The sequence below is a fragment of the Mobula hypostoma genome, chromosome 9 (genome assembly GCF_963921235.1).
Source record: "Mobula hypostoma chromosome 9, sMobHyp1.1, whole genome shotgun sequence".
NCBI lineage: Eukaryota > Metazoa > Chordata > Chondrichthyes > Myliobatiformes > Myliobatidae > Mobula > Mobula hypostoma.
This window is the reverse complement of record NC_086105.1, coordinates 131432716-131451402: the sequence shown is the minus strand read 5'-3', so window position 1 is coordinate 131451402 and position 18687 is coordinate 131432716. Positions and strand designations below refer to the sequence as shown.

Here is an 18687-nt window from a genome sequence, read left to right as displayed (position 1 = left end):
TGTATCAGACTACAACTACAAAATCAACACCCAAACCATAAAAAAAGTGATGGAAAAGGTCTATGTTTCTATGTTTCTATAGAGTCATAGAGTTATACAGCATGAAAACAAGCTCTTTTGTGAAAGTCCACCCAACACAATGGTGTGCTAGGAAACAGCCTGGAGAGGGGTTGTTCTAAGGGAACATGACAAAGAACAGACAAAATTATGAAATTGTGCAGCTTGATATGGGATATTAACATCCAACATGGCACAATGCGAAGTTTCTTGTAGAAGCCTTTGGTACCAGTTGAAGCACAGAAAATTGAATTAATTATCTATCATCACTTGGGATTTCAGAACAGATTTAGAAGCAGGGCAATGCAAACTACAGAATTTGCTGAGAGACAGATAAAAGGTTTTACTACCCTTGTTAACCACCCATCTAATGGCAATACTATCAGCAGTTACTACAATTATACACCAGAAAAGGAAATTCTGTACATTGTTTGTGCTGGCCCAAAAAAAATCCACCCAGTCAATCTTACCAGCTACCCTACTCATGATTGAATGAGCAGTGAATTAAAAGTTAAAATCTGAGAGATTCGCAGAATACCAATACTGTAGTGCATTTCAAAACGACTGTTCGATATACAAAATATGTCCAGTGCTCTACAACTATAACTCCAGGCCACTATTTTCTTAGAATCCAGCTAAAGTTCCTACTAAAAATTCTCATGCCAGGCCCTCCAATATAGAACACAATCATCTTCATGAATATTCAAACACATTTAATTACTGAACATTAACATCAACAAACTCCGATTGTGACTCAGGCTTACAATGTCTTTCCGTCAGCCAGTTGAACAACTGAAAGTTTCCCATGGATTCTCTACCTTGCAGAAGCACGTTTTACTTAACTGAATTACCACTTTTGGTTGATAGAAAGCAAGCAAGCCCCAGTTGTGTGCAATGATGGTCTGGAATTTAACCACTTGAAGATATTAGTGGTTATCAGCAGACTGATAATATTTCTGAAGCCATCTCAATTTATAGATTAAAGGACATGTAATATCATGGGAATACAATGGGAATAATCCCAGGCCAAGAACATATTAACATGTTGTCTTGAGCTCTACCATCAACGGTATCCTAAACTGCAGAAGGGTAGTATAGTTTCGATATCAAGTATTGAATATGACGGGAGCTTTTGCTTCAATCATGCAACTATTAAGCCTACAGTATTTGAAACAGTACTTTGAATTTCTCCAACAATATTTTCTACTGCAAATTATGATCTGAAGTACATGTAATAAAACTACAGAATTGAAGTCATTTGTCATAATATTCATTGTACTTGTACAGCACCATATCATGGAGATTCAGCTAGTAACTTACTCCATCATGTAATGTAAATGAATATTCCATTAGCTCTCTGCAAACAACATCCAACAGCAATGAGATAAATGATGAATTTGTTCTATCTTTAAACAGTTCTTGAGGCTATAGGTCAGAATAATTAAAGAATCCTATTGTTCCTTAAGAAAGACTTGTGCTGAAGAAAGATCACTGAGTTCTTGCCTCACTTTGATAATTCATTCAGGGTCAATAGCAACTATACAAGCATAGTGATGTTAGTCTACATTAGGACTTTGTATTCCTGGATAAAGCACAACAAATTTTTTGATTGCTCTGCTAATTATAATGGAAGTTTGCAAGAAAATCATGCAAGGAAAAAAAATGTCATTTTGAATATTAAGGAGCACTTATTGGATCCAATAATTATTATTACAAATGTGTTGCTTCTGCACATGATAAACAGTCAAAACAGTGTTGATACAAAAAGTCTTACACAAATTAGAAATATGCGAGATCATGCAGCTGATAGCTGGGTAAAGATGAGGCTATAGGCCAACTGTGAAACTTCAGGTGATTTAACTTAAGCATAAAATGAAGCAAATCTTTTAATCAAAACAAAAATCACTGAGCATTAACACATTTTTCAACCACAAAGATCACTCTTAGGCATCAGTGAAAAATGCACTTAATTCATAAGCAACTGGAACATATTGGATGAAAAATAAATCCTTCTAAGCTTTGATGAACGCTATGCAAATTAGATTTTTCAAAAAGTAGATCTGTGCTAATATATAATGTTGCAAAATAACTCAAGGCACCATCAACCTAAATTAGCCTATTTATACGACTCTTAAAAGGAAGAAAGGGATATGAATGTATAATTACTTTTAGAAAGGGAATTCCAGAGTTTAGGATCTCACTAACTGAAGAAACAGTCCAATTGTGAAGCCATTCTCTTCAAGTCCATCAACAGATCAAAATTAGAGGATGCAGATACATGGGGAGGTTTGCAGGATGTGAGGAGATCAGAGCGAGAAGGTACAGACACGGCGACTGCAAAACTTGAAAACTGGCAAGAAAATTTTAAAATCAAGGGAACCACTCATTGGACTTGATGCAACATAGAAACAGCCAGCCGAATTAAAGTAGTCAAGCTGAGAGATAATAAATGAGGATTTCAGAAGCAGATGAATAGTGACCACGATGGAGTTAAGTGATGTTTTGGATGTAGCAACACTGAACTTAGTGACAAAAATATTTATTTTTGTGACCATAATAGATGGTAGATTCCATGCTTTGAAATTTATAGGCAATAAATCAATCTAGTAATAGAAAATTCTTATATATAGGGAAAATATTATACTGTCCTCAGTTGTAATTATACACCATTGGCTTGTTACAGATGGTAGAAAATATTACGCAGCAACTATTTAGTTTTATAGACAATGCTTTCCTAACCTCAAGACAAGAATTATAGTTGCACAAATGGATTTAATATCTAGAAGACTAGCTCTTGTGTTAGTTACCTGCTCATTCATGTGCAGTTTCTTTGCCCTTTTGACCAGTGTGTCCTTACTACATGGTAAGAAGGATGCCAGGTGTGCATAAACCCCAGAGCGGGCCTGACTATTCAATTCACGGGACTGTAGCTCAATACTGAAAGCACAAACACATTATAAATAGATTCACAGTGTACAGCAAGTTTTCTTGGAGTACCTTATAATTGAAACAAAAGAAATCATCCAAATTTTCTATTTTAGCTATTACACTGCATATATCCATCATGAGACAATTTTGTTTTAAATATGGCAGTTCAAATAGTACTGAGAGTTTAAGAACTCTGTAGCCAATAGTCTCTAGAATAGAAACTATCTGTTTTATCCAGCAAGCACTTAAATGGCAAGAAACCACTTTTGCCACCCCAGCAATTACTTTTAATCATAGTACAAGTGTATGTAAAACTGGGTAATATATATTAATAGATTTCATTGATACCAGTTCTCTGGGTCTCTGGGGTGCATAAGGATTGCAGTTTAACAACTGAATCATGAAGGCAAGTTCTACAAAATAGAACTCCTGGAGAATGCTGACAATCCATATCAAAATTCAAGCAAAGTGAATAGCTGACCCTGGGGAACTCTCCTGCAGACAAATTAGATGAAAAACATTTACAGTACATCTAAATTTCTGGTATGCTCTCTGAATGAATAACTTTGTTCTAATTTACAGTATATTATTTAATACCATTTTACAGAGAAACGAGGATTTTTCAATTTAATACAAACTAACTATAGTTCATATTGGCCTCTTTCAGTTCGATGTTTTTTCTGTGTTCCTGTCTATTCTTTCTTGTTGCTAATTAGTGGGCTGGGGGATTTGGGATTTGATGTTCTTGTTGTTTCTCTGTATGGGTGACCTGGGGTTTGTGAGTTCTTGTTTCTTTTTCTTTTCATGCAGGAAGGGGGGAATAGATGTCTTTCTTTCAACTACTTCTACGGTTTACTGTATTTTATGGCCATCTGGGGAAGGCAAATCTCAGAGCTGTATTCTGCATACATACTTTGATAATAAATCTTCAAATATTCAAACGTATCTGCACAATACAGCCTGGTAGTGGGAATATATGAGTTTTGGTTTGTGGAACTAATCAAAAAGCAAGAACTCTAGATATCTGATCGGATATTGGTGCCCTTAAAAATACTTTGACATGCAACAGGAATGACAAATAGATCTCATAGATTTATCAAAATAAACACTTGCTGTTTCTTAGTAGAAATAAAAGTGTTCTCTTTTTCTGTAGTTCAGAATTAGTTCTGAAATTAGCAGCTGGCAAGTCTCACGTTGAGCAATATTTTTAACCCGGACAACTTCCAGTTGTCCTTTCTGTTCAAATTCATTACTTATTTAACAAGTTATTTTTGCTTCATTTTTTATAATAAACTTAATTAAATAGAAATTACAACATCAACATACGTCATTCAGCTCAAAATTTCCTCACACTTCAATAATTGAATGCTATCAGCATTAGCTTTTGTTTCTTCCCCCCCCCCAATATACTTATCCAGTTTTATATTATAAACACCTGTCCTATTCATAGTAACTATTCCAAAATGAATGTTCACCAATCCAATAAGGAGTACAGGTGAAAATCTTAAATGTTCCCCATTTCTGAACGGTCCAAAATGGTAACATATTTTCTGCATCTTTTATAAAGTCATCTCCATTTTAAATTAATTAGGTCAATGCTCACTGATTTTTTTTTTTAAAAAGAGAAAAGACCAACGCATTTTAAAAGAAAACTATTTGCCACAATTATCATTTATTCTATTCTACTACTCACTTTAGTAGAATATTATTGACATCCTGCGTGAAGAATTTCTGCTTCCCCTCGCCTTCTGATGCTTTGGCAGCCTACGAGACAAAAATAGCATCAACACTTTCCCTCTCTAACTTCCAGCCACTTCCAAAGAGAATTTCAATTGGATTAAACACCAGACGTTTCTGAGAATCTTCAGCATCAGCTTATCATAAACAAAACTTGATAGTAACTAAATAACACAGAAGGAAAATAAAAAAGTCAACAATAGCCTCCTAGGTACTTGGCTGCTGGAAATAATCTTAGAAGATACTGATCACCTTTGAAAATTAATTTATAATGGTCAATGTTCTTAATCAATTATTTGAACTTCCAATGGTATTGTTTAATAAATTCAGAAAATACCAGCTGCAAACCAAATTGCTCCTGCTGCTTGAATCAAGAGGTAAACAATGGATTTCTGATGTTGCCCACTTCAGTTTACCTGCCTAAATACTCAATGTACTTGAACATGTAACAACTAGTACAGATGGTGCTAACGGTAAGAGTAGGTACACTAATTTTCCTACCTGGTTGCTCCAGGTGACAAAAAATACAACTTCAACTGATTGTTTGCTTGTACATGGAATAACACCAACGTTAATGAACATCTCACTTATAATGCCTGCATATGCTTTTAGAACAGTAATGAGAGGAGAACTCCACAATCATCCTGTAATTTGAAGTTTATAATACAGATATTGGCTTTAACTACACCCCGAAAGCATCACTCCCTCATTACCTTTCACAACCAAAACAGTCAAAGTCTCAGCTCAATTGGTATGATGCTTCCATATAGAGGTGCATACTTTAACATTCAGTACAACAAGGCAACTGGGAGGGAAAGAGAACTTTACATGGGACACAGCTATTTTTAAAAAAAAAACACCATCTTAATCATCTTGGTTTCTAAGAGTGAAACCTGGTGGTTAACCTTCAAGAAGAATGCAGTATAGTATCTAATATGATACAACTTTCAGATCATATATTGCAATTGATCCACGCCATAATGATCTAGCTCCCATAACCAAGGCAAGCAATTCTTTTACTTTTCCATTCCGTATGGGGCTGGAAGTTTTGAATGAGTAATACTTACGCTCTACACTGATGGCAAAAACATAGCAGCAGAATTACCAGTATCTTTTAGCATCATTAGCGTGAGATACAACCTAAATTATGATACAATGAGGGGTACAGATAGAGTAAATGCAATCAGGCTTTTTTCCCCTGAAGGTTGGGTGAGATTAGAAGTAGAGGTCATGGGCTAAAGGTAAAAGGTGAAGTATTTAAGAACAATATGAGGGGGAGCTTCTTCATTCAGAGGGTGGTGAGAGTGTGGAATGAACTGCCAGCAGAAGTGATGGATTAAGATTTGATTTCAATATTTAAGATGGGAAGGGATTTTGGCGAGTTATGGTCTGGATTCAGGTTGATGGGACTACGCAGATTAATAGACTAGATGCCTAGCACAGACTAGATGTGCTGAAGGCCTGTTTCTCTGCTGTAGTGCTCTATGAATCTAACTTAATAAGAACAATTTGTATGTTATGTGGACTTTCATGCATCCTCAGTGTACATCCCTATAGCTTTTGAGGATAAATGCGTGGACACATTTGCTTTGAGCATCTTATATACATTGATTTCTTTACTCCAATGGGTTAAATATTTCTGAAAGGTCTTACCTGTGTTAGTTCTTTGATGCATTTTTCTAGTAGTGAAGGAAGTCCTTCAGGCAATGTTGGGACCTGCTTTGGTATCTGCCCCATTGCTGAATGCTGCAGAGTGGGAAGAGGATCACTGCCATCATCAAAATCATTAAGGGGACTGCCTGCGGGTGAGTCACTCAGAAGACGGTCTAGATCTATTTCTAGATCCACAGTGCTGGCTACATGCAGAAGATCACCATCATTAGCAGATCCAATAAGTGAAAGCAAAGGATCTGAAATGTTATTTACTGAGCTACTGTCAGTTTTGTGAGAAGCAACAGCTGCTGTCTGTAAGACTGGCAAGTTCTTCACATCCTCTCGTTTCTTCAAGGCTTCTTTCTCCTTCTCAAATTTTTTTAACATTTCTCTCACACCTAATGCCCCCATGTACTTTTTCTTCTTTTTTTCTTCTTTATTGACATTCAGTGGCATTATCCTGCTGATTAGAAAACATCAAATATCACTGAAGGATAACAGTAAAGAACATCTAGAATAACAGCAATGTTTGAACTCATGTTTTCCATGTGCTCAAAGGACTTCTTAGATCAACTAATACTCAAAAGGTTCATTAAAAAATGTCAGTTTTACCTGAAACTTTGCATGATATGAAATGAAAGACAACATATGAAACAACTGTGAGACTTTCAGACTTAATCTCAAACTTTGAATCAAGTCACTTGATACTTGGATCCTAATTCTGCAAGGAAGAGAATGTGTGTCATTTTCCCCCCTTTGAAAGCATCACTTGTTGCAATGGACAACAAAAGCAGGTTGATCATGTTCCTTTCAACTCTGCGGCCTGATCCAAATCACTTACAAAGACGAAATGAATTTTCTTAATTTGCTTCTTACTTCTTATTCTACAAGATGTTTAATGGATGCACAGAATTTAGCCCCTAACAAAAATACAAGGTTTTGCAGATTAATATTAGAGATTAGCAAACTTTATTCTCTACTAGTCAGTTGAGCTTGAAGCAGAGTTGGAACAAATCAATATGTTCAGTGACTGAGGAACAACCTTATCACTCCAAGTTAGTTTCCAAATACACTGAGGAAAAATTGGTTAAGGTTAAGCAGCAACATTCTCAGCATGTATACCAATTGCAAGAACAGCCAAGACATGTTTCTAGAGACTTAGAAGGGAAACAGTTGGCCATACTATTTGTTTAGAGACTAATTTTGATTTGAAATTTTTCATGATTCCACATTACACAACTGTTCCTCCCTCCCCATTATCCTCAACATGAGTGCCCCCCCCCCCAGGGCTATGCACTGAGCCTTTTGCTGCACATGCTGCTCACGTGACTACACAGCCAAACACCCGAGTAATCACATTGATAAATTTGCTGATGACATGACAGTGATGGGGCTCATCACCAACAACGATGAGATGGCCTACAGAGAGGAGGTATTAGAGCTTGAGGCCTGGTGCCAGGAAAATAACCTCTTCCTCAATGTCAGCACAATAAAGGAAATGGTCATTTAAAAAAATTTCCATTTAGAGATACAGAGCAGAACAAGTCCTTTAGGCCATTCAAGCTGCGTCACCAGCAAATCCAGATTTGGATATTGTGGGGGGGGGGGGGGAATCCTCCAGCATGAGGATGCACAAACACCTTACAGAAGACATCAGGATTTAACTCTGAACTCTAATGCCTTGAGCTGCAATAGTGTCGCACTCACAGCTATGCTACGGTGGTATTATTGACTTCAGGAGAACTCACACTACTCACACCCTGCTTTACACTGGCGACACAGTAGTGGAAACTGCGAGCAGTTTCACACTTCTGGAAGTGCACATCTCACACAGTCTCTCGTGGTCCCAGAACACATTCTACACAATCAGGAAAGCTCAATGCTGATACTTTCTTAGGCGGCTGAAGAGAGTAGAACTGTGTACATCTATGTTCGTGTCCTTCAACAGATGTGCAGTAGAGAGCATTCTAACATGCTGCATCACAGCATTGGTAAGAAAACCGCACTGCGGTAGACAGGAAACTCTGCAATGGGTAGTCAAACCTGCCGAACACATCACTGGCACCAGCCTACTGCCATCAAGAACAAATATACAGAAAGATGCCAGAAAAGGGCCAGTATCATCATGAAGGATCCCGTCCACCCTACCTATGTACTGTTTGTCCCACTCCCATTTGGGAGGAGACCAAGTAGCAACCATGTCAGGACCACTAGATTCAAAAACAGTTACTTTCCCCAAGCAGTAAGGCCAGTAAACACCTTCAACCACTCACTCACTCAGTCCTCAACACTTTCTTTTCCTGTCAGTCACCTTATAGGCAGACACTCCTGTGCCTATCATCATCTTATGGACAAACAAACAATGCATACAAGCTATCTTAAGTATTTATATTTGTTGCGTTGTTTTTATTATTGTGCTCTTTATCTTGTTTTTTTTGGGCTGCATTGGATCCAGAGTAACAATCACTTTGTTCTGCTTTACACTTATATACTGAAAATTACATTAATCAATCTTGGATCTACACCTGAAAAATCAGAGCCAAGTTCCGCCCCCTCCCCTGAAATATATTACATTCTGAAAGTATGCTAATACAATTATAACTTAAGGAAGCATTCAATTTGGCTCATTCAGCATGTCTGTATAACTGTTACTTAATTCTGCTTTTGACTTCTCACTAAATTTAGTTCTGAAGACCATCACAAAAAAAAACTTTCCACTTGCACAGTATCTAAAGTCCAATTAGTAAAACTTGGATAACAGGGTTAACAAGTGGCAGTAAAGTGTACCAGTTCAACTTGCCTGCTTTATTCACATTTCTCCTCAAGGAAAGAACAAGCTATTGCTTGTGACCAAGAATTAGTATCCAGAGAATTTTTTAAAAATGAAGATGTAATGCCACAGCATATTCAGCATTCTTTTAAATATTTAGAGGTTGAACCATTATAGACAATTCTACTTCATCTAGTTCACCTTGTACCCAAGTTTGAGAAGATGACAATAAAGTATGACCAAGTGACTGCAATACCATAGGAGCACAATATTTCTTATGTGGATCTACAAAGTAAACTGCCCACATTACAATCTTTTTCAACTATTAATGCTATGTCACTTATGTAAAGCATATTTTTAAAATTTTATACAACTTACCCAGACTGTTTAGAAATTTTTGATTTTTGAGATTTCTTATCTTTTTCATGCCCATCATCCTTCTTCCTTTTCTTTATCTTTTCATTTCCTTCTTTTAACTTCCGTTTCTTTTACAAAACAAAGAGTATGAAAACAATGAAGATATCAGGTGAACCAAGATGCAATAAATGATTGAAACCCACATATATTCATTTTAATATGGTGTGTTAGCAGCTTCAACCCTTACACCATTGACTTGTCCAGTCATTGGGCAAATTGGTCCTTGAAATATTTAGCTGATAGATTGTCTCAAAGCTTGGATAGAAAGTCAGTATAACAAAGGTAAGGGGTTACAGAGGAAATATTCTTGGCAAATCAAGAAGTTTAATCTTTCAAGATAACATGTCCTAGAGGAAATGCTTGCTGTTTGTTGCATATAAAATTAAAATTACAATATAGGCAAAAAAACTAAGATTGTTCAGAAGATTTGCATGGATGCTTATAGTTCATAACTCAATGCCAACATTGTTCTTTAGTTATTTAATTTTGTTTAAACAGGAAAATTAAAAATTCAGAGTTTAAAAGCATGAATATACAATTTTAAATTATGACTTATGCTATTTTATACGAACTGAACATTAATTTTAAGAGGATTTTGAAAGTACAAAAGCATATAGAAGATTAATCACCATTGTGCTAGGAGTTGAAGACAATTACAGGAAAGTTGCTAACATGGTTAGAGCATTGGCTGATTGGTAGGAGGCAGCGAGTGGGAATAAAAGGATCCTTTTCTGGTTGGCTGTTGGTGACTATTGGTGTTCCATAGGGGTCTAAGTTGGGACAGTTTCTTTTTATGCTGTATATAAATGATTTAGATGATGGAATAGATGGCTTTGTTGCCAAGTTTGCAGACGATACTAAGACTCGTGGAGAGGCAGGTAGTGTTGAGGAAACAGGTAGGATGCAGAAGGACTTAGACAGATTAGGAGAATGGGCAAGAGAATGGCAAACGGAATACAATGTTGGAAAATGCATGGTCATGCATTTTGGCAGTAGAAACAAATGTGCGGACTATTTTTGAAACGGGGACAAAATCCAGGAATCTGAGATGCAGAGGGACTTGGGAGTTCGTGTGCAGAACACTGAAGGATAACTTGCAGGTTGAGTCAGTGGTGAGAAAGGCAAATGCCATGTTAGCATTCATTTCAAGAGGTCTAGAATACAAGAGCAAGGATGTGATGCAAGGCTTTAAGGCACTGGTGAAGCCTTACCTTGAGTACTGTGAACAATTTTGGGCCCCTCATCTTAGAGAAAATGTGCTGGCACAGAAGAGGAGGTTCACAAGGATATTTCAGGAATGAAAGGGTTATCATATGAGGAACGTTTGATGGCTCTGGGTCTGTACTCACTGGAATTTAAGGATGAGAGGGGATCTCACTGAAACATTTTGAATGCTGAAAGGCCTAGACGGAGTAGATGTGGAAAGGATGTTTCCCATGGTGGGAGAGTCTAGGACAAGCGGACACAGCCTCAGGGTAGAGGGGTGCCCTTTCAAAACAGATGTGGAAAAATTTCTTTAGCCAAAGGGTGATGAATTTGTGGAATTTGTTGCCACATGCAGCTGTGGAGGCCAGGTCATTGGGTGTATTTAAGGCAGAGATTGATAGGTTCTTGATTGGACATGGCATCAAAGATTACGGGGCAAAGGCTGGGAACTGGGTTTGAGGAGGAGAAAAAAAAAAGGTCAGCCATGATTGAATGGCGGAGCAGATTCGATGGGCCAGATGGCCAAATTCTGCTGCCTGGTCTTATAATAGGCCGAATCAAAGATTCTTCAGATTATTTTGCACTGAAGTAGAAAAGGGAAAGAGAGAAACCAAGAAAGGTTTTTCAGATTATAAAGAGGTAGATTTTAAGTAAGTGGGATTTTTAAATATTATTTCCAAAACAGTCACAATCACTTCCCTATGTATTCTCAATTACTAATTTTCACAAAGGGTGTGAAAAGATGTTTATTTAAAGCCATTCATTTTATCTAAACAATAGCAAGCTTGCGATGAGCCAAACACCTTTCTGTGTAAAGATTTATAGGTTTTGATAATCATACATCAACTTGACTCTAAGATAAAATCCAAACAACTAATATAACAAATTAACTATGAAAAATGTAACACTGAGTAATGATTTTTGCTCACCTTTGGAGATTTTGTCTTTTTCTTGTCCTTTATAAAGTCATCATCCCCATCTGATTCAGATGCTTGACGGAACTGCAAAGTTCCACTATTAATGTAAAAACCACCCAACTTAGTGGTCAAGGAGGCTGGAACAAGTTCATCGTACTAAAGCACCACAAAGAGAGATGACATTAGGTGGCCAGGCTATTCAATTCATATAGAGACTTTCCATCTCATTTTTTAAAAATTCTCTTTTTGATTAAAGTATTTCAAATCGGTAAACAAGTTTCAAACTGTCAAAGAGTTTGAGGAAGAAGATGGAGAAAAACATGAATTATGTATATTCATGATGGCAATGTAGAAGTTGTTCATACTTATTACAAGTGGCACTTTGTCTTTTGATTCAATCTTATCTGTCATTCAATAAGATCAAGATTGATCTTTTACCTTAGCACCCACTCCCTGATAGATTCCCACACCCTCTGATTCTCTTAAATATCCAAAAAAAATCAACCTTTCTTCAATATATGAAAAAAGTCTTCTGGGTTCCATTTGATTAGATTAGATTAGATTATGAGGACACTCAGTCCTTGTTTATTGTCATTTAGAAATGCATGAATGCATTAAGAAATGATACAATGTTCCTCCAGAGTGATATCACAAAAAAAGTGTTCCAAAGATTCACTCTTTCTGGTTCAAGGAATTTCTTCCTGTGGAAATGCTGAATGAGTAGTGGATAAGCAAAAGTTGTATCTTACAAATTTAAAGATGAACAAAACCGATTGCGAGAACACAAGAGCTGTTTTTCAAAAGTTTTCACTCAACTTAGTCTTTATTCTTATGTGGGTTTTATATTACTTAAAATAATGAACATAGCAAACAGTTACAGAACGGAAGAACACAAAAATTCTGAAGGTGTTTTGCTGGGATACTGAACAACTATTCTAAGTTGCAGAAGAACAGTGATGTTTGCTTCAAACATTGTGCATTAAAGCTACAGTACTTCACTGCGTGCAAGCTACAAGTAAATAGTTGGAAGAAAATTTCATCTGATTACTGCTTTTTACATCCAAGCAATAAAGTGCTTTATTTACTTTGACTTATCACTGTTGCTTACTGACGATATTAATTGCTTATACTTACAGCTTCTGAGTTATCTATAAATGGGTCAGTTTCATCATATCCATAACCCATGTCGATAAGATCTTGGATACGATCCTTCCTACGTTTTTTGGGGCCCTAAAAAGTAAAAACTATACATGAACAGACTTCATTAATTGTAATGATGTTAATATTTTTTAAATCAATCAGATTTCACTCTCATTTCATGCAGTTAAGGGAAAACAACTTCTCATCACCAAATTAGAAATGTTGGAGTGCTGCAACCTGTTAGTTTACAGACAATTGCACTTCTCAAAGCAAAACCACCCCAGTCAGATTTGTTAAAAGTTCAAATCACATTCCAGTCCTGGCAACTAGAGACAAAAGCTCTGATACTGTGAATCATGGGGTTGACATCCAGCCTAATAGACAAAACCCAAGTTAAGAGTGTGGGTTACAAGGATCCTTGTGCTATACAAAACAAATCATCACTTTAGTTGATATCAAGTTATACCAGGATAGAAGAATGATCTTGTGGCTTGCTATTCAGCTTGTGACAACTTTCAATTATGAAAATCTCCTCGAGTATTATGGCAATAATCAATAATAACAGGCAGTAAGGTCCAGCAAATTTAGAAATAAACAAGTGAAAAGTTCTGAAGTACAATCACAGTTAAATTATTTCTAAACTAATTTTTTTTAAGTTCTGTTTTGCTGATACCACTTTTATTTTGAGTCTATTTCTAACTGCTTGACAGCAACAACTGACAGAACAGCAATGGCACTTATGTTTGGGTATTTCAAGAGAGATTAAGGATCACTTTTAGACATGCAATACAAAAAATGTGTCACTGGAGTTTGTCAATAGATTATCAACCTACATTTGCACTTCATGTAAGCTTCAGTCTTTTTCATTGTTTATTGCCATCAGTAAATTCATATCACAATGTTCCCAAGTGCTGCTGTACTTCTGGAGCTTTTGGACTGTTTTCTAAATCAAAGTTCTATATGTTTTTTTCCTACTCTTTTACCACTAACAGCCAGAAAGACAAGCATTTATTATATCCTAGCTGCCTTTGAGAAGGTGATGGCTTCCTAGATCATTTATGGATTAAGCTAACCAAATTGCAGGGTGTCTAGAGCAATAAAGGTCAACCTAGACAAGGATGCCATTATCCTTAATGAACATTCAATAGATTTTTCAAATCTGAATTCTCCACTCGCCACAGATGGATTGAACACACTTCTAGATCTCTAGATCATGACCCCACCAACGTAGCCATAAATGTTACACATTACACTATAAAAATTCACAGGCTGAGCAATTGCACATTTGTTTTTTTTATATATAGTAAACAAGTTATGAAAAAGTAGTCATGTGCTAAGTAGCAACCTCTGTGTTGGAGGGAAAAAAAGCAATTTAAAGGTTGATAAACACACTAAATGCATGTCTATCATGCACATCTGAAAAAAAAATGTATCAATTTAAAAAAAAACACCACAAATGAAACACAAATGTTCATTCTATATTGAATGACAAAACCAATTTTATCAAGGGCAGCAGAGTGGCAGAGCTAGTGGTGTTGCTGTTACTCCAGCTTCAGGTTCAGTCCTGATTTCCAGTGCTGCCTATGTGGAGTTAGCTTGTCCTCCGTGACCCTGAGAGCTTCCACCAGGTGCTCCAACTTATTCCGCCATCTCAAAGACTTATGGTTAACTAGCCACTGTCAATTTCCACTTTTGTAGGTGAGAGGCAGAATTCAGCATGGCTAGGTGGAAGAGGTGGGCAAGACTAGTTAGATGGGAAGAATAAAATGGGAGCAGTGTAGCATTAGATAAATGGGTTCTTGATCTTTGTTGTGGACTCAGTGGGGTGAGGAGGTCAATTTTTGTGCTGAATAACAATGACTCTAATTGTGTCTCATGATTAATGAATTCAAATACATGGAAAGATTCAGGAAAAAAAATCTTGTTTTAGAAAGCAACGTGCCCTACATTTAGAACTTTTACATAGAGCCCAACAGATGTAATTAAATTTGTACCTGATAATTCAGACCACAAATGATCAACCTTATTGTTTGATTCCTAGACACCTTGCAAGATAAACGCTTGGGAATTACCTTTTGTATTAGAAAGCCATTTTGTCTTCTTGATAACTTACTAAGAGAAATAAAGAAGCTAAACTCACATATTTTTCTTCAAATTTCTTTGCCAAGGTCTCAATTTCTTCATCTTCCCTTTTGTCATCATTAAAAGGGGTACCATAATAGTTCGATCCATCTTTCTAAAATTAGAAAAAAACAAAATCATCACTCCAAACAGAACATGGAAAGAAATTATGTGTGCTTTTTTACAGCAATGAGATCACCCACCCCCCCCAATTTTCTTATGTTCCCCAGAACTTTAAAACATTATTCACAATGATCTGACGAAGGGTCTCGGCCTGAAATGTCGACTGCACCTCTTCTTACAGATGCTGCCTGGCCTGCTGCGTTCACCAGCAACTTTGATGTGTGCTGCTTGAATTTCCAGCATCTGCAGAATTCCTGTTGTTTTTGTTATTCACAATGATAATTATTTCCATATCCCATGCTTTTCTGGAATCTGCCACCAGGTGGCACTTGAGGAAAATTTAATGGGTTGCCAAACCTAAACTCATCAAAAATGACAAGAAACAAGGACACTTATTCACAGAATATGACCCAGTCCACCGAGTACATCAGTTTGCTTCATGTAGAGACAAGTGCAGGTCTGGAGATGTTTTATATTTCAAGGAATGCAGTTTATAAAAGGCGAGGTTAATTGGGATTACTGCATTGTTTATGCCTAGCAGTATTTGGCTTATAACACCAAGATGCCAGAACTAGCAGAAATGAACTGCAAAGCATTTGTTGGCTCTTCTCATCACAGAAACATTGTAAACAGATCACTAGTCAATCAATTTACTTTTGCTAATTCAGATTTTTCATCAACCTTTTACTACTTCATTCAAGCTTAGAATAAAACTCCAATCATAGAAACATAGAAAACCTACGGCACACTACAGGCCCTTCGGCCCACAAAGCTGTAGCAAACACGTCCTTACTTTAGAACTACCTAGGCTTACCCTCTATTTTTCTAAGCTCCATGTATCTATCCAGGAGTCTCTTAAAAGACCCTATTGTTTCCGCCTCCACCACCGCCGCCAGCAGTCCATTCCATGTACTCACCACTCTCTGCATAAAAAACTTACCTGACATCTTCTCTGTACCTACTTCCAAGCACCTTAAAACTATGCCCTCTTGTGCTAGCCATTTCAGCCCTGGGGAAAAGCCTCTATCTACAAGATCAATGCCCCTCATTATCTTGTACACCTCTATCAGGTCACCTCTCATCCTCCGTCGCTCCACGGAGAAAAGGCCGAGTTCACTCAACTTATTCTCATAAGGCATGCTCCCCAATTCAGGAAACATCCTTGAAACCTCCTCTGCACCCTTTCTATAGTTTCCACGTCCTTCCTGTAGTGAGGCGACCAGAACTGAGCACAGTACTCCAAGTGGGGTCTGACCAGGGTCCTATATAGCTGCAACATTACCTCTCGGCTCTTAAACTCAATCCCACAATTGATGAAGGCCAATGCACCGTATGCCTTCTTAACCACAGAGTCAACCTGCGTAGCAGCTTTCAGTGTCCTATGGACTCGGACCCCAAGATCCCTTTGATCCTCCACACTGCCAAGAGTCTTGCCATGAATGCTATCAGTCAAACTAAGGACAACAGGATTATGCTTGGCAGCAGATTATACAAACACAAAAATCAAATACTACTAACAGCAAGATTCACCAAATTTTGCACCTTTATGAAATTACCATTCAGCAGTTATGTACATCAAAAGCTAACAATGATTGTTATTTTCAATCAGCCTTTCAAACTTTGTGACATTGAAAATAATTTTGAGTTGGTTATCACAATGTGTAACCACATTCAGTTCAATTTTCTGAACATTTACAAGTAAGCAGAGGCTTTAAAAAAAGGCTTCAGAATATATAAACTATAGAGCAAGCAGCTGTTTAAAACAGGGAGTATATTCATAAAGAACAATTTTTATATAAAGAGCAAAGCATTTGCTATCACACAATCTTTCTTCTGAAGTAACTTCTTAGAACTAATCTGATTTCCACTCCCTCATGCAACTAAAAGAGGTGGTTCCAATAAGGAGAAAGAAAAATAACCATTGGTCCTCAATGTAAAGATTTTCTTCCAACCTACGGTAAAAATTGGGAAGGGATAAAAGAACAAAGACTTTTAAGCCTTCCATTTAAACTTAAATCCACTTTTATCTGTCTTGCTCTCCGAAACTGCATGGATAAAATTCAGATTATATATTTTTCTTAAAAAGTAATAACAAGATTGTTACCTTCAAAAATCAACAATTTCCCAAAATATTTATGCCCATTAAAGATCAATGTCTCACTCTTCACCTATTCATTAACAATTGATTAAAATAAATCATAAAACAATACACAAGAATGGGTCTTGGCCATTTAGACACCTCTCCCCATAACTCTTGATTAAAAACTTAAAACATCGAAGAATTCAGTCTTCACAGCTTTCTGGGCAAGAGATTTCAAAGATTCAAACTTTTTCAAGGAAGAAATACTTTCCATCTCATAATTAAATGGGTAACCCCTTAATATGACAGTCTCGCTTAACATTCAGAATCTTACGTTTTGGCATGATCCTCCCTGATTCTACTAAATTCCAAAGAATAGAGATTCAAACTGTAACATTCCCTCCATATACAAGATCACCCTAGTGAACCTTCTCTGAACTGATTGCAACGAACAATATTTCCCTCTCTTACAAAAAGAGAAAATGTTAATGCAGTATTGCAGATATAGTCTCATCAATAATAAGTATACTGTTTTGGATACTGTTGGTGGGGATGACCTACCAGGGACAAGTTGCAGTGGTCGCATCTCTAGCACTGAGACTGGACCCCCAGCTCAGAACGGAAGGAAGGAAAAGAGGAGAGCAGTAGTGATAGGGGATTCTATAGTTAGGGGGACAGATAAGAGGTTCTGTGGGAGAAATCGAGAATCCCGGATGGTCTGTTGCCTCCCTAGAGCCAGGGTCCGCAGTATCTTGGATCGAGTTCTCAGTATTCTCAAGAGGGAAGGTGAGCAGCCAGATGTCGTGGTCCATGTAGGGACCAACAATGTGGACAGGAAGAAGGAGAAGGTCCTGCAAAAAGAGTTTAGGGAGTTAAGTGCAAAGTTGAAGGACAGGACCTCCAGGGTTGCAATCTCAGGATTGCTACCAGTGCCATGTGCTAGTGAGGCTAGAAATAAAAAGATAATGCAGCTAAATACGTGGCTAAGGAGTTGGTGCAGGAGGGAGGGCTTCATGTTTCTGGACAATTGAGCCTTGTTCCAGGGAAGGTGGACCTGTTCCAATGGGACGGGTTGCACCTGAACTGGAGGGGAACTAACATCCTTGTGGGATGGTTTGCTAGTGCTGCTCCAGGGGGTTTAAACTAGCTTTGCAGGGGGAGGGGAACCAGAGTGTTATAGCAGATACTGAGGTAGAGGAGGATAAAGGTCATGCGAGAACTGCAAGTATAGACAGAAATCAAAGGTTTGTACGAGATAGAAATGTTCTCAGGTGCATCTATTTCAATGCAAAGACTACTGTAGGTAAGGCAGATGAGTTCAGGGCGTGGATTAGCACGTGGGATTATGACATTATTGCTATTACTGAGACTTGGTTGCAGGAGGGGCAGGACTGGCGGCTTAATGTTCTGGGGTTCCGTTGTTTCAGGTGTGACAGAGTGGGAGGGATGAAAGGGGGAGGAGTGGCATTACTAGTCAGGGAGAATATCACAGCTGTGTGTAGACAGGACAGCCCAGAGGGCTCGTCTACAGAGGCCAT

At 37.5% G+C, this 18687-nt stretch overlaps 1 protein-coding gene across 7 annotated transcripts in view; it reads right to left on the bottom strand.

Moving 5' to 3' along the window:
• Positions 1–18687, bottom strand: part of LOC134352062 (ubinuclein-1-like) — a 64950-nt gene that overhangs the window by 24643 nt on the left and 21620 nt on the right. For 4 of the 7 annotated variants that reach the window (XM_063059182.1, XM_063059187.1, XM_063059184.1 and 1 more), the window contains exons 2-8: positions 14966–15061; positions 12820–12915; positions 11698–11841; positions 9524–9630; positions 6376–6838; positions 4679–4749; positions 2865–2994 (exon numbers count right to left, since the gene is read on the bottom strand). In XM_063059182.1, coding sequence (XP_062915252.1) covers positions 2865–2994; positions 4679–4749; positions 6376–6838; positions 9524–9630; positions 11698–11841; positions 12820–12915; positions 14966–15061 — 1107 coding nt within the window. Of the gene's footprint in view, positions 1–2864; positions 2995–4678; positions 4750–6375; positions 6839–9523; positions 9631–11697; positions 11842–12819; positions 12930–14965; positions 15062–18687 lie in introns of those variants that run through there. The other 3 variants (XM_063059183.1, XM_063059185.1, XM_063059189.1) reach the window with 2 other exon arrangements.